Raw genomic sequence first — 14,337 nt, 5'->3', positions numbered from 1 at the left:
CATCGAAGTGAAGCTGTGGAGCTCACCATTGGAGTGAAGCTGTGGAGCTCACCATCGAAGTGAAGCTGTGGAGCTCACCATTGGAGTGAAGCTGTGGAGCTCACCATCGAACTGAAGCTGTGGAGCTCACCATTGGAGTGAAGCTGTGGAGCTCACCATCGAACTGAAGCTGTGGAGCTCACCATCGAAGTGAAGCTGTGGAGCTCACCATCGAAGTGAAGCTGTGGAGCTCACCATCGAAGTGAAGCTGTGGAGCTCACCATCGAAGTGAAGCTGTGGAGCTCACCATCGGAGTGAAGCTGTGGAGCTCACCATCGAACTGAAGCTGTGGAGCTCACCATCGAACTGAAGCTGTGGAGCTCACCATTGGAGTGAAGATGTGGAACTCACCATTGGAGTGAAGCTGTGGAGCTCACCATCGAACTGAAGCTGTGGAGCTCACCATTGGAGTGAAGCTGTGGAGCTCACCATTGAACTGAAGCTGTGGAGCTCACCATCGAACTGAAGCTGTGGAGCTCACCATCGAACTGAAGCTGTGGAGCTCACCATTGAACTGAAGCTGTGGAGCTCACCATTGAACTGAAGCTGTGGAGCTCACCATCGAACTGAAGCTGTGGAGCTCACCATCGGAGTGAAGCTGTGGAGCTCACCATTGAACTGAAGCTGTGGAGCTCACCATTGAACTGAAGCTGTGGAGCTCACCATTGAACTGAAGCTGTGGAGCTCACCATCGAACTGAAGCTGTGGAGCTCACCATTGAACTGAAGCTGTGGAGCTCACCATTGAACTGAAGCTGTGGAGCTCACCATCGAACTGAAGCTGTGGAGCTCACCATCGGAGTGAAGCTGTGGAGCTCACCATCGGAGTGAAGCTGTGGAGCTCACCATTGAACTGAAGCTGTGGAGCTCACCATTGAACTGAAGCTGTGGAGCTCACCATCGGAGTGAAGCTGTGGAGCTCACCATTGAACTGAAGCTGTGGAGCTCACCATCGGAGTGAAGCTGTGGAGCTCACCATCGAAGTGAAGCTGTGGAGCTCACCATCGAACTGAAGCTGTGGAGCTCACCATTGGAGTGAAGCTGTGGAGCTCACCATTGAACTGAAGCTGTGGAGCTCACCATCGAAGTGAAGCTGTGGAGCTCACCATCGGAGTGAAGCTGTGGAGCTCACCATTGGAGTGAAGCTGTGGAGCTCACCATCGAACTGAAGCTGTGGAGCTCACCATCGAACTGAAGCTGTGGAGCTCACCATCGGAGTGAAGCTGTGGAGCTCACCATTGGAGTGAAGCTGTGGAACTCACCATTGAACTGAAGCTGTGGAGCTCACCCTCGAACTGAAGCTGTGGAGCTCACCATCGAAGTGAAGCTGTGGAGCTCACCATCGAACTGAAGCTGTGGAGCTCACCATCGAACTGAAGCTGTGGAGCTCACCATCGAACTGAAGCTGTGGAGCTCACCATCGAACTGAAGCTGTGGAGCTCACCATTGGAGTGAAGCTGTGGAGCTCACCATCGAAGTGAAGCTGTGGAGCTCACCATCGAAGTGAAGCTGTGGAGCTCACCATTGAAGTGAAGCTGTGGAGCTCACCATTGGAGTGAAGCTGTGGAGCTCACCATCGAACTGAAGCTGTGGAGCTCACCATCGAACTGAAGCTGTGGAGCTCACCATCGAACTGAAGCTGTGGAGCTCACCATCGGAGTGAAGCTGTGGAGCTCACCATCGGAGTGAAGCTGTGGAGCTCACCATTGGAGTGAAGATGTGGAACTCACCATTGGAGTGAAGCTGTGGAGCTCACCATCGAAGTGAAGCTGTGGAGCTCACCATTGGAGTGAAGCTGTGGAGCTCACCATTGAACTGAAGCTGTGGAGCTCACCATCGAAGTGAAGCTGTGGAGCTCACCATCGGAGTGAAGCTGTGGAGCTCACCATTGGAGTGAAGCTGTGGAGCTCACCATCGAACTGAAGCTGTGGAGCTCACCATCGAACTGAAGCTGTGGAGCTCACCATCGGAGTGAAGCTGTGGAGCTCACCATTGGAGTGAAGCTGTGGAACTCACCATTGAACTGAAGCTGTGGAGCTCACCATCGAACTGAAGCTGTGGAGCTCACCATCGAACTGAAGCTGTGGAGCTCACCATTGAACTGAAGCTGTGGAGCTCACCATCGAAGTGAAGCTGTGGAGCTCACCATCGAAGTGAAGCTGTGGAGCTCACCATTGGAGTGAAGCTGTGGAGCTCACCATCGAACTGAAGCTGTGGAGCTCACCATCGAACTGAAGCTGTGGAGCTCACCATTGGAGTGAAGATGTGGAACTCACCATTGGAGTGAAGCTGTGGAGCTCACCATCGAACTGAAGCTGTGGAGCTCACCATTGGAGTGAAGCTGTGGAGCTCACCATTGAACTGAAGCTGTGGAGCTCACCATCGAACTGAAGCTGTGGAGCTCACCATCGAACTGAAGCTGTGGAGCTCACCATCGAACTGAAGCTGTGGAGCTCACCATTGGAGTGAAGATGTGGAACTCACCATTGGAGTGAAGCTGTGGAGCTCACCATCGAACTGAAGCTGTGGAGCTCACCATTGGAGTGAAGCTGTGGAGCTCACCATTGAACTGAAGCTGTGGAGCTCACCATCGAACTGAAGCTGTGGAGCTCACCATCGAACTGAAGCTGTGGAGCTCACCATTGGAGCCGACATCAAGCGTTGACGGTGGACGAGGAAGCAAAAGTGACGCAAATTGCGTGAAAACTGAAATCTAATGAAAAGTTCATGTAGTTTCCACGAGACTCCACTTTAGCTCGGAGCGAATAGATCGCTAAGCTAAACTCCAGCTCATAATGAGGTCACTTTTGTCAAATTGACATTTGATCTTTTTCTCTCACTCGTCTTGATTCACTTTGGTTTGTTTCGGAGACGACTTGTCATTTTTAAAAGAAGTTAAAAAAAACAGGACTTTTATGCTATTATATGACTTTAAACTATTTTAATGTGATGTTAATGTTTTTAAAAGTGCCAGGTTTTGAGAAAATTAACTGATAAAAGTGAAAAAGTAAATTGAATGAAGCAATAATTATGTTTTCATTGCATTAAAATAGTGTGACTCAGTTTCCGTTGTGGTTTCACATCCGATAAAGCAAAACAGGAAGTAGATGCAGAACATCCTCAAGATGTTATCGTCTAGTTCCAGGAATCGTAGACGAGAAGCTGCTGACGGTGAAGAGATTGACATCATGAAGCAGCAGATTGACTCTCACTCACAGAAGAAGACATGGCTGCACTGATCCTGCTGCTGGTGACGTTCTTCTCCAACAACATCCTCGCTGAGGTCCTCCAGAGAGAAGGAGACCCTCATCACTTCATCCTGAACAAACAAGCTGATGATGTCTGCTTGATCTCAAGATGGATCAGTGAGGAGAAGAAACTTCTGTGGAACTCTTCACAGCTTCATGACTCCAGTCTTCAGAGAGAAGCTTCTTATACAATAAACCCTCTGAAGGTTTCTGACTCGGGTCAGTACCAAGAACAGTGCTGGACCCAGAACAAGGTGACGCACGAGAAGAACTTCACTCTCCTGGTTTGTGACACACGGAAGATGAGACGTCAGTCCTTGAACCCTCATGTCGGACAGACACTGGAGCTGAACTGTGACGGTGTGGGACCAAACCAGAGTGTCCAGTGGGCTTTACGTCAATCTAACCTCAGAACAGGAATTTATGAATTTACTTTAATCGATGATGAAACATCTTCAAAGTACAAACTACAGCAAGTGAAGAACAAAAAAACATCTCTTCTGGTAACATTTGCCGTAAGTTCTGGTTCATTCTATTATTACTGTCTGGAGAAGAACCAGATGTACTGATGTACTTCAATAGTGATGAAGAGATAAAAATATTTATTCTTCTTAGGAAGGAAACAACAATGGTGACCTTTCCAGGGTTTCCCCTGCCTCTTGCCCCGAGTAACTGGGATAAACAGCATCTTGTTTGACTCTGAGGGCTTAGAAATAATGAATCGACTTGTTCTTCTTAGAGACGTGTGTGTCAGTGTGTGTGTGTTTGTCTCTGTGTGTGTGTTTTGGTGTGTTTGTCTGTGTGTGTCAGTGTGTGTGTTTGTCTGTCTATGTCTCTGTGTGTGTGTTTTGGTGTGTTTGTCTGTGTGTGTCAGTGTGTGTGTTTGTCTGTGTATGTCTCTGTGTGTGTGTTTTTGTGTGTTTGTCTCTGTGTGTGTGTTTTTGTGTGTTTGTCTGTGTGTGTGTATGTGTGTGTCAGTGTGTGTGTGTTTGTTTGTCTGTGTGTGTGTATGTGTGTGTCAGTGTGTGTGTGTTTGTCTGTGTGTGTGTGTGCGTGTGTTTGTCTGTGAGTGCGTGTGTGTCAGTGTGTGTGTGTGTGTTTGTCTGTGTGTGTGTTTGTCTGTGTGTATGTTTGTCATTGTGTGCGCGTGTGTGTGTATATCTCTTTGTGTGTGTGTGTGTATGTCTCAGTGTGTGTGTGTGTCAGTGTGTGTGTTTGTTTGTGTGTTTGTCTGTGTGTGTGTGTCAGTGTGTGTGTGTTGGGGTGTGTGTGTCTCAGTTTTTTATTGTGTGTGTGTCTCAGTGTGTGTGTGTTTGTATGTGTGTCTCAGTGTGTGTATTTGTGTGTGTATTTGTTTGTGTGTATGTCTCAGTGTGTGTATTTGTTTGTGTGTATTTGTGTGTCCTTGTGCACTTGCTCCCTGCATTATGTAGAGCCTGATCAAAAATTAATGGAGCAGAAATGTCCTTGAAAGTCGGAGAGAAATGACAAATCTCTGAGCTCGACACAACAACCTCTGCAGGATCAAAGACACCTTTTTCAAAAAGTTTTTCTCTTCATTTTACTTTGGGAAGGTTTTCGTCACAAACTCACTCATGAAGTTTGTGACGAAATCGTTAGTGAACAAATCGTGGTCAAAAACTTTTCTGTCGGGGCTGTTAGAGGAAGATCACTGTCACATCCTCTTCTTACTTCAATGAATACTTCTGCAATCAAACAATTCAACTAAAATCAAACTATTTTCAACTATAATCAAACAATTCAACTAAAATCAAACAATTTTCAATTATAATCAAACAATTTTCAACTAGAATCAAACAATTTTCAACTATAATCAAACAATTTTCAACTAAAATCAAACAATTTTCAACTAAAATCAAACAATTTTCTACTGTAAGTCGGTGTTGTAGCAGAAGTGAAGATGGTGAAGAGGTGAGGGGCCACTACTGTCCCCTGAGGTGCTCCTGTTCTGCACACCACAGTGTCAGACGTGATGTCCTCAGTGAGATAGTCCGAGATCCAGGAGACCAGACCAGGGTCCACATGCATCTGAGTCCATGTTTGTTTTTTCATCTTTTCAAATTGAATCAAACAATTTTCATGGAGTTAATCCTTCACTTCATCCTCTTGAGGTCACATGATGCAAATATTGAACCGATGACGAAGATGATGAGGAGACGAAGAGTTGGATGAAGGGATGAAGAAGATGATGAGGAGACGAAGAGTTGGATGAAGTGATGAAGAAGATGATGAGGAGACGAAGAGTTGGATGAAGGGATGAAGAAGATGATGAGGAGACGAAGAGTTGGATGAAGTGATGAAGAAGATGATGAGGAGACGAAGAGTTGGATGAAGGGATGAAGAAGATGATGAGGAGACGAAGAGTTGGATGAAGTGATGAAGAAGATGATGAGGAGATGAAGAGTTGGATGAAGTGATGAAGAAGATGCCGAGGAGATGAAGAGTTTAGAAGTGATGAAGAAGATGATGAGGAGATGAAGAGTTGGATGAAGTGATGAAGAAGATGATGAGGAGACGAAGAGTTGGATGAAGTGATGAAGAAGATTCTGAGGAGACGAAGAGTTGGATGAAGTGATGAAGAAGATTCTGAGGAGACGAAGAGTTGGATGAAGTGATGAAGAAGTTGCTGAGAAGACGAAGAGTTGGATGAAGTGATGAAGAAGATGATGAGGAGACGAAGAGATGGATGAAGTGATGAAGAAGATGATGAGGAGATGAAGAGTTGGATGAAGTGATGAAGAAGATGATGAGGAGATGAAGAGTTGGATGAAGTGATGAAGAAGATGATGAGGAGACGAAGAGTCGGATGAAGTGATGAAGAAGATGATGAGGAGATAAAGAGTTGGATGAAGTGATGAAGAAGATGATGAGGAGATAAAGAGTTGGATGAAGTGATGAAGAAGATGATGAGGAGATGAAGAGTTGGATGAAGTGATGAAGAAGATGATGAGGAGATGAAGAGTTGGATGAAGTGATGAAGAAGATGATGAGGAGATGAAGAGTTGGATGAAGTGATGAAGAAGATGCCGAGGAGATGAAGAGTTTAGAAGTGATGAAGAAGATGATGAGGAGACGAAGAGTTGGATGAAGTGATGAAGAAGATTCTGAGGAGACGAAGAGTTGGATGAAGTGATGAAGAAGATTCAGAGGAGACGAAGAGTTGGATGAAGTGATGAAGAAGTTGCTGAGAAGACGAAGAGTTGGATGAAGTGATGAAGAAGTTGCTGAGAAGACGAAGAGTTGGATGAAGTGATGAAGAAGATGATGAGGAGACGAAGAGTTGGATGAAGTGATGAAGAAGATGATGAGGAGATGAAGAGTTGGATGAAGTGATGAAGAAGATGATGAGGAGATGAAGAGTTGGATGAAGTGATGAAGAAGATGATGAGGAGATAAAGAGTTGGATGAAGTGATGAAGAAGATGATGAGGAGATAAAGAGTTGGATGAAGTGATGAAGAAGATGATGAGGAGATAAAGAGTTGGATGAAGTGATGAAGAACATGATGAGGAGATAAAGAGTTGGATGAAGTGATGAGGAGATGAAGAGTTGGATGAAGTGATGAAGAAGTTGCTGAGAAGACGAAGAGTCGGATGAAGTGATGAAGAAGATGATGAGGAGACGAAGAGTTGGATGAAGTGATGAAGAAGATGATGAGGAGATGAAGAGTTGGATGAAGTGATGAAGAAGATGATGAGGAGATAAGAGTTGGATGAAGTGATGAAGATGATGAGGAGATAAGAGTTGGATGAAGTGATGAAGAAGATGATGAGGAGATGAAGAGTTGGATGAAGTGATGAAGAAGATGATGAGGAGATGAAGAGTTGGATGAAGTGATGAAGAAGCGAAGAAGAGGAGCTCACCATCGGAGTGAAGCTGTGGAGCTCACCATCGAAGTGAAGCTGTGGAGCTCACCATCGGAGTGAAGCTGTGGAGCTCACCATCGGAGTGAAGCTGTGGAGCTCACCATCGAACTGAAGCTGTGGAGCTCACCATCGAACTGAAGCTGTGGAGGTCACCATCGAAGTGAAACTACAGCAAGTGAAGAACAAAAAAACATCTCTTCTGGTAACGTTTGCCATAAGTTCTGGTTCATTCTATTATTACTGTCTGGAGAAGAACCATCAGAGCTGTGAACTACTGAAGGAGTTTAAAGTTTCTATACAACATAATTACATTCACAGGTCGGTGGGAGAGAGTCTGGAGCTGAACTGCGTCAGTAGAAACAAACCACATGTGTGGAGGATCTTTAATTCAGTGATGAAATATGAAGAGAGTAACAACTACACTCTGATGTTTCCATCACTGACCTTGAACCACACAGGTGAATACATCTGTGATCGCGGTGGTCAGTATGATAAATACTACCTGTATGTGTGTCCTGAGTCTGACCCGCCTGCTGATGTGTTCTTCACTGGAGGAGAGAACGCGACTCTACGATGTGACTGGAAACAGCCTGATTTGATTCTCTGGTTCATGAAGACAAAGAGAACTGAAGGAAGAACATCAGAAGTATTCAATCAAGGACAAGATGACAGAATGTTTGACTTCGACACGAGCCTGGTGATCACTAACATCTCTCTGGAAGACAGCGGAGAGTTCTGGTGTGTGGTTCTGAAAGACTATCGTTGTGTGTTCACATCTAAGACCCTTGTAATGTTCGGAGAGCCAGAGGTTGATCACCATCTAGTGAGGTCTGTGCTGCTCAGTGTCGTGATCTTCATGACGTGTGTTGTTGTTGTTGTTGTTGTTGTTGTTGTGGTCCAGAGGAGCAGAGAGCAGCTCCCAGCACCTGTGGAGGAAGTGCAGATGTTCAGCCAGAGACTCTCTGAGCGTCAACATGATCCACGAGTGTTTGGATGAATCTTTCTTCGACTGTTTGTTTGTAATCATTGCGACTCTTGTTTCCGCTTCAGTGTCAATAAAGTTCAACCTTTGACCTCCGATAAAAGACTCGGGTTTTCTTGCTGTAGAGATGAAGTCGATGACTCAAGTGTACGTCAGATATTATTCTGCCTTTTTAAAAGAGTCGAACACGACGTCCGGCACAGACGCCGGTCACTTCCGTCCGGGTCTGATCCTTCCGTTTGTGGAGAAAAAGGAACAATCCAGAGTATGTTCGGGTCGTTTATTCACCACTTCCAAGCAAAAGAAATACAAGCTTCCTTAACGATGGAGCGGCACTCTTCTTCCTGCGACTCAACAGATTGTCAGTCCAGGACAGAACGGCCACGAGCTGTAGAAGGTTCCGCAATTTAAACCCGATTCCTCGCCCGGGGGGGTCTGATCTTCGGCCAAGTTTTCTGATTCCCGGGTGTCCCACTGGGAGAGTCTGTTGTCTCCTGTTGATCTAATAATTCAAATGTTCCCGGGCGGAGGTCACACTCGTGGTTGGGTTCCTGTTTTCTGTTTTCTGTTTCCCCCTGTGGTGTCGCCCGTTTGTTCCTGTTTCTTTGTCACTTGTGGCTGCAGACGGACATGGTTATTCTAAGGGTGTTTTGACTCTAATCCAGCAATTCAGTATGCATGTTATGTTGTGTGTGTCTGTGTGTGTGTGTGGGTGTGTGTGTGTGTGTGTGTGTGCGTGTGTGTGTGTGTGTGTGCGTGTTTGTGTGTGTGTGTGTTTGTTTGTTTGTTTGTGTGAGTCTGTGTGTGTGTGTGTGTGTGTGAGTCTGTGTGTGTGTGTGAGAGAGTCTGTGTGTGTGTGTGTGTGTGTGTGAGTCTGTGTGTGTGTGTGTGTTTGTTTGTTTGTTTGTTTGTGTGTGTGAGTCTGTGTGTGAGAGTCTGTGTGTGTGTGTGTTTGTTTGTGTGAGTCTGTGTGTGTGTGTGTGAGTCTGTGTGTGTGTGTGTGTGAGTCTTTGTGTGTGTGTGTGTGAGCCTGTGTGTGTGTGTGTGTGAGTCTGTGTGTGTGTGTGAGAGTCTGTGTGTGTGTGTGTGAGAGTCTGTGTGTGTGTGTGTGTGAGTCTGTGTGTGTGTGTGTGTGAGTCTGTGTGTGTGTGTGTGTGTGTGTGTGTGAGTCTGTGTGTGTGTGAGTCTGTGTGTGTGTGTGTGTGTGAGAGTCTGTGTGTGTGTGTGTGAGAGTCTGTGTGTGTGCGTGTGTGTGAGAGTCTGTGTGTGTGTGTGTGTGAGTCTGTGTGTGTGTGTGTGTGAGAGAGTCTGTGTGTGTGTGTGTGTGAGTCTGTGTGTGTGTGTGTGTGTGTGTGTGTGTGTGTGTGTGTGTGTGTGTGTGTGTGTGTGTGTGTGAGTCTGTGTGGGGACGAAGGTTTTCCCGCGTTAAACGTTACGGTAAAACGTTAATACTTTCACTTCATCCTCTTGAGGTCACATGATGCAAATATTGATCACATGACTCATCTTCATCAGCCACCCACGGAAGTGGAGAAGGTTCTCTTCAGGAACGGTGGAAGGAACTTCTCTTTCGGTTGATCACCAGTGATCTCGCTGTGAATGACTGTTGGAGGAACAAAGACTTGTGTGTCAGGAACGCTGACAGGAAACGATGGCGAGGACGTTGATGGCGAGCGACCAAAGATCAAAGTCCGTCATAAGACTCGAGTCATTTATGGAACAAAACCAAACATCTCTTCATCTCCTGCTTCACAAATACTGTTCGTCCAAGAGTCTGATGCAGGTCATCCATCTTTTATTCTGGAGAACATGTTTCTCCGCGAGTGACTCGGCGTCGACAGGTGATTTAATGTCAGACTGATGGTTCTGGTGAAGCTGAGGATCATCAGGTGGTTGTCGAGTCCAGCAGTGGATCTTCAGACGTGATGACCTCCTGCAGTGATGGACCTGTTGTCGTTGTGTGTGCAGCTCGGCGAGGACACTTTCAATCGAGCCAAGCTGCTGAACGTGGGCTACAAGGAGACCATGAAGGACGCAGACTACGACTGCTTCATCTTCAGCGACGTGGACTTGATCCCCATGGACGACCGGAACCTCTACCACTGCTACGACCAGCCGCGACACTTCGCCATCGCCATGGACAAGTTCGGCTTCAGGTGAGAAGATCCACACAATCAGGAGTTCAGGAGCACAACAGTAACTTCAACACAGATACTAATTGATGCGATTTTCAACTATAATCAAACAATTTTCAACTATAATCAAACAATTTTCAACTGAAATCAAACAATTTTAAACTAAAATCAAACAATTTTCAACTATAATCAAACAATTTTCAACTATAATCAAACAATTTTCAACTGAAATCAAACAATTTTCAACTAAAATCAAACAATTTTCAACTATAATCAAACAATTTTCAACTATAATCAAATAATTTTCAACTATAATCAAACAATTTAAACTATAATCAAACAATTTTCAACTATAATCTAACAATTTTCAACTATAATCAAACAATTTTCAACTATAATCTAACAATTTTTAACTAAAATCAAACAATTTAAACTATAATCAAACAATTTTCAACTATAAACAAACAATTGTCAACTATAATCAAACAATTTTCAATTATAATCAAACAATTTTCAACTATAATCAAACAATTTTTAACTAAAATCAAACAATTTTCAACTATAATCAAACAATTTTCAACTAAAATCAAACAATTTTCAACTATAATCAAACAATTTTCAACTATAATCAACAATTTTCAACTATAATCAAACAATTTTCAATTATAATCAAACAATTTTCAACTATAATCAAACAATTTTTAACTAAAATCAAACAATTTTCAACTATAATCAAACAATTGTCAACTATAATCAAACAATTTTCAACTATAATCAAACAATTTTCAACTATAATCAAACAATTTTTAACTAAAATCAAACAATTTTCAACTATAATCAAACAATTTTCAATTATAATCAAACAATTTTCAACTATAATCAAACCATTTTTAACTAAAATCAAACAATTTTCAACTATAATCAAACAATTGTCAACTATAATCAAACAATTTTCAACTATAATCAAACAATTTTTAACTAAAATCAAACAATTTTCAACTATAATCAAACAATTTTCAACTAAAATCAAACAATTTTCAACTATAATCAAACAATTTTCAACTATAATCAAACAATTTTCAACTATAATCAACAATTTTCAACTAAAATCAAACAATTTTCAACTATAATCAAACAATTTTCAACTATAATCAAACAATTTTCAACTAAAATCAAACAATTTTCAACTATAATCAAACAATTTTCAACTATAATCAAACAATTTTCAACTATAATCAAACAATTTTCAACTATAATCAACAATTTTCAACTATAATCAAACAATTTTCAATTATAATCAAACAATTGTCAACTATAATCAAACAATTGTCAACTAAAATCAAACAATTTTCAACTATAATCAAACAATTTTTAACTAAAATCAAACAATTTTCAACTAAAATCAAACAATTTTCAACTATAATCAAACAATTTTCAACTATAATCAAACAATTTTCAACTATAATCAACAATTTTCAACTATAATCAAACAATTTTCAATTATAATCAAACAATTGTCAACTATAATCAAACAATTTTCAACTATAATCAAACAATTTTTAACTATAATCAAACAATTTTCAACTATAATCAAACAATTTTCAACTATAATCAAACAATTTTCAACTATAATCAAACAATTTTTAACTAAAATCAAACAATTTTCAACTATAATCAAACAATTTTCAACTATAATCAAACCATTTTTAACTAAAATCAAACAATTTTCAACTATAATCAAACAATTGTCAACTATAATCAAACAATTTTCAACTATAATCAAACAATTTTTAACTAAAATCAAACAATTTTCAACTATAATCAAACAATTTTCAACTAAAATCAAACAATTTTCAACTATAATCAAACAATTTTCAACTATAATCAAACAATTTTCAACTATAATCAACAATTTTCAACTAAAATCAAACAATTTTCAACTATAATCAAACAATTTTCAACTATAATCAAACAATTTTCAACTAAAATCAAACAATTTTCAACTATAATCAAACAATTTTCAACTATAATCAAACAATTTTCAACTATAATCAAACAATTTTCAACTATAATCAACAATTTTCAACTATAATCAAACAATTTTCAATTATAATCAAACAATTGTCAACTATAATCAAACAATTGTCAACTAAAATCAAACAATTTTCAACTATAATCAAACAATTTTTAACTAAAATCAAACAATTTTCAACTAAAATCAAACAATTTTCAACTATAATCAAACAATTTTCAACTATAATCAAACAATTTTCAACTATAATCAACAATTTTCAACTATAATCAAACAATTTTCAATTATAATCAAACAATTGTCAACTATAATCAAACAATTTTCAACTATAATCAAACAATTTTTAACTATAATCAAACAATTTTCAACTATAATCAAACAATTTTCAACTATAATCAAACAATTTTCAACTATAATCAAACAATTTTTAACTAAAATCAAACAATTTTCAACTATAATCAAACAATTTTCAACTATAATCAAACAATTTTCAACTATAATCAAACAATTTTCAACTATAATCAAATAAAGGTCACACACACAAGTTTGCAGCACATGTTTACTCTAAAAAAGAGCTTTTATCTGATGATAATAATGTATCTAAAGTGTCCTCGTGTGTTTATCCTTCACTGTGACATCCTTACGTTGAGTGGATTATTTATGCTGGATTATCCTCTGGAGCGTCTTCATCAAGAAGAGATAACGGTCGTTTAGCAGCAGCTTCACACGCAGATGCAAATAACTGTTCAGCGGCTTCACAGAGAGACCAGACGACTGCTCTCGCTGCAGAACATTCATCACGAGACGATACTTCTGACGCTAACAAGACTGTTTCACTCGTTTCCTCTCAAAGCTTCATTTACTTCTTCAGATATTAGTTGAACTCGTAATATAACGTGTTGAAAATGTTTATAAAATAAGTAACAATAGTTATTTAGAATGATCTGTTTTATATAGTTAGCACGAGATCTTAGCATGAGAAGTTAGCATAAGGAGTTAGCATGAGGAGTAAGCATAAGGAGTTAGCATGAGAAGTATTGAGGAGTTAGCATGAGGCGTTAGCATGAGGAGTTAGCACGAGGAGTTAGCATGAGGAGTTAAAGTAAGGAGTTAGCATGAGGCGTTTACATGAGGAGTTAGAATGATTAATTAGCACAAGGAGTTAGCATGAGGAGTTAGCACGAGGAGTTAGCATTAGAAGTTAGCATGAGGCATTGGCCTCAGGAGTTAGCATGAGGAGTTAGCACAAGGTATTAGCATGAGAAGTTAGCATGAGTAGTAAGCATGAGGAGTTAGCATAAGGAGCTAGAATGAGGAGTTAGCATGAGAAGTTAGCATAATGAGTTAGCATGAGGAGTTAGCATGGGGAGTTAGCACGAGGAGTTAGCATGAGGAGTTAAAGTAAGGAGTTAGCATGAGGAGTTAACATTAGGAGTTAGCATGAGGAGTTAAAGTAAGGAGTTAGCATGAGGAGTTAACATTAGGAGTTAGAATGATTAATTAGCACGAGGAGTTAGCATGAGGAGTTAGCACAAGGAGTTAGCATGAGGAGTTAGCATAAGGAGTTAGCATGAGGAGTTAGCATGAGAAGTTAGCATGAGGAGTTAGCATGAGAAGTTAGCAAGAGGAGTTAGCATGAGGAGTTAGCATGAGGTATAGCACATGGTATCATTATTTATTTCCTCCTCCAGGCTACCGTACGCCGGATACTTCGGGGGAGTCTCGGGTCTCAGTAAAAAACAGTTCCTGAAGATCAACGGCTTCCCGAACGAGTACTGGGGCTGGGGGGGCGAGGACGACGACATCTACAACAGGTAACCATGGCAACGATCTTCTTCTCCGACTTGATATTATTGTTTTAAGGTTGCTGTGTTGCTTCATCCTCCTGTGACGCCAATGATAGCTTCACCTGATGTTCATCTTCATCATCTTCATCTTCATCTCCATCTTCATCTTCATCTTCATCTTCATCTTCTTCACCTTCATCATCACCTTCATCATCACCTTCATCATCAC

At 41.0% G+C, this 14,337-nt stretch overlaps 1 protein-coding gene across 1 annotated transcript in view; it reads left to right on the top strand.

Annotated features, from left to right (window-relative positions):
• b4galt2 (beta-1,4-galactosyltransferase 2) overlaps window positions 1-14,337 on the top strand; it is a 167,722-nt gene that overhangs the window by 123,731 nt on the left and 29,654 nt on the right. Inside the window, exons 5-6 of the mRNA XM_087810637.1 lie at window positions 10,123-10,310; window positions 14,013-14,135. Of these exons, the coding sequence (XP_087666763.1) occupies window positions 10,123-10,310; window positions 14,013-14,135 (311 nt within the window). The remainder of the gene's footprint in view (window positions 1-10,122; window positions 10,311-14,012; window positions 14,136-14,337) is intronic.

Source organism: Callionymus lyra, chromosome 16 (genome assembly GCF_982586985.1).
Source record: "Callionymus lyra chromosome 16, fCalLyr1.hap1.1, whole genome shotgun sequence".
Taxonomy (NCBI): domain Eukaryota; kingdom Metazoa; phylum Chordata; class Actinopteri; order Syngnathiformes; family Callionymidae; genus Callionymus; species Callionymus lyra.
This window is presented reverse-complemented; position numbering and strand designations above follow the sequence as displayed.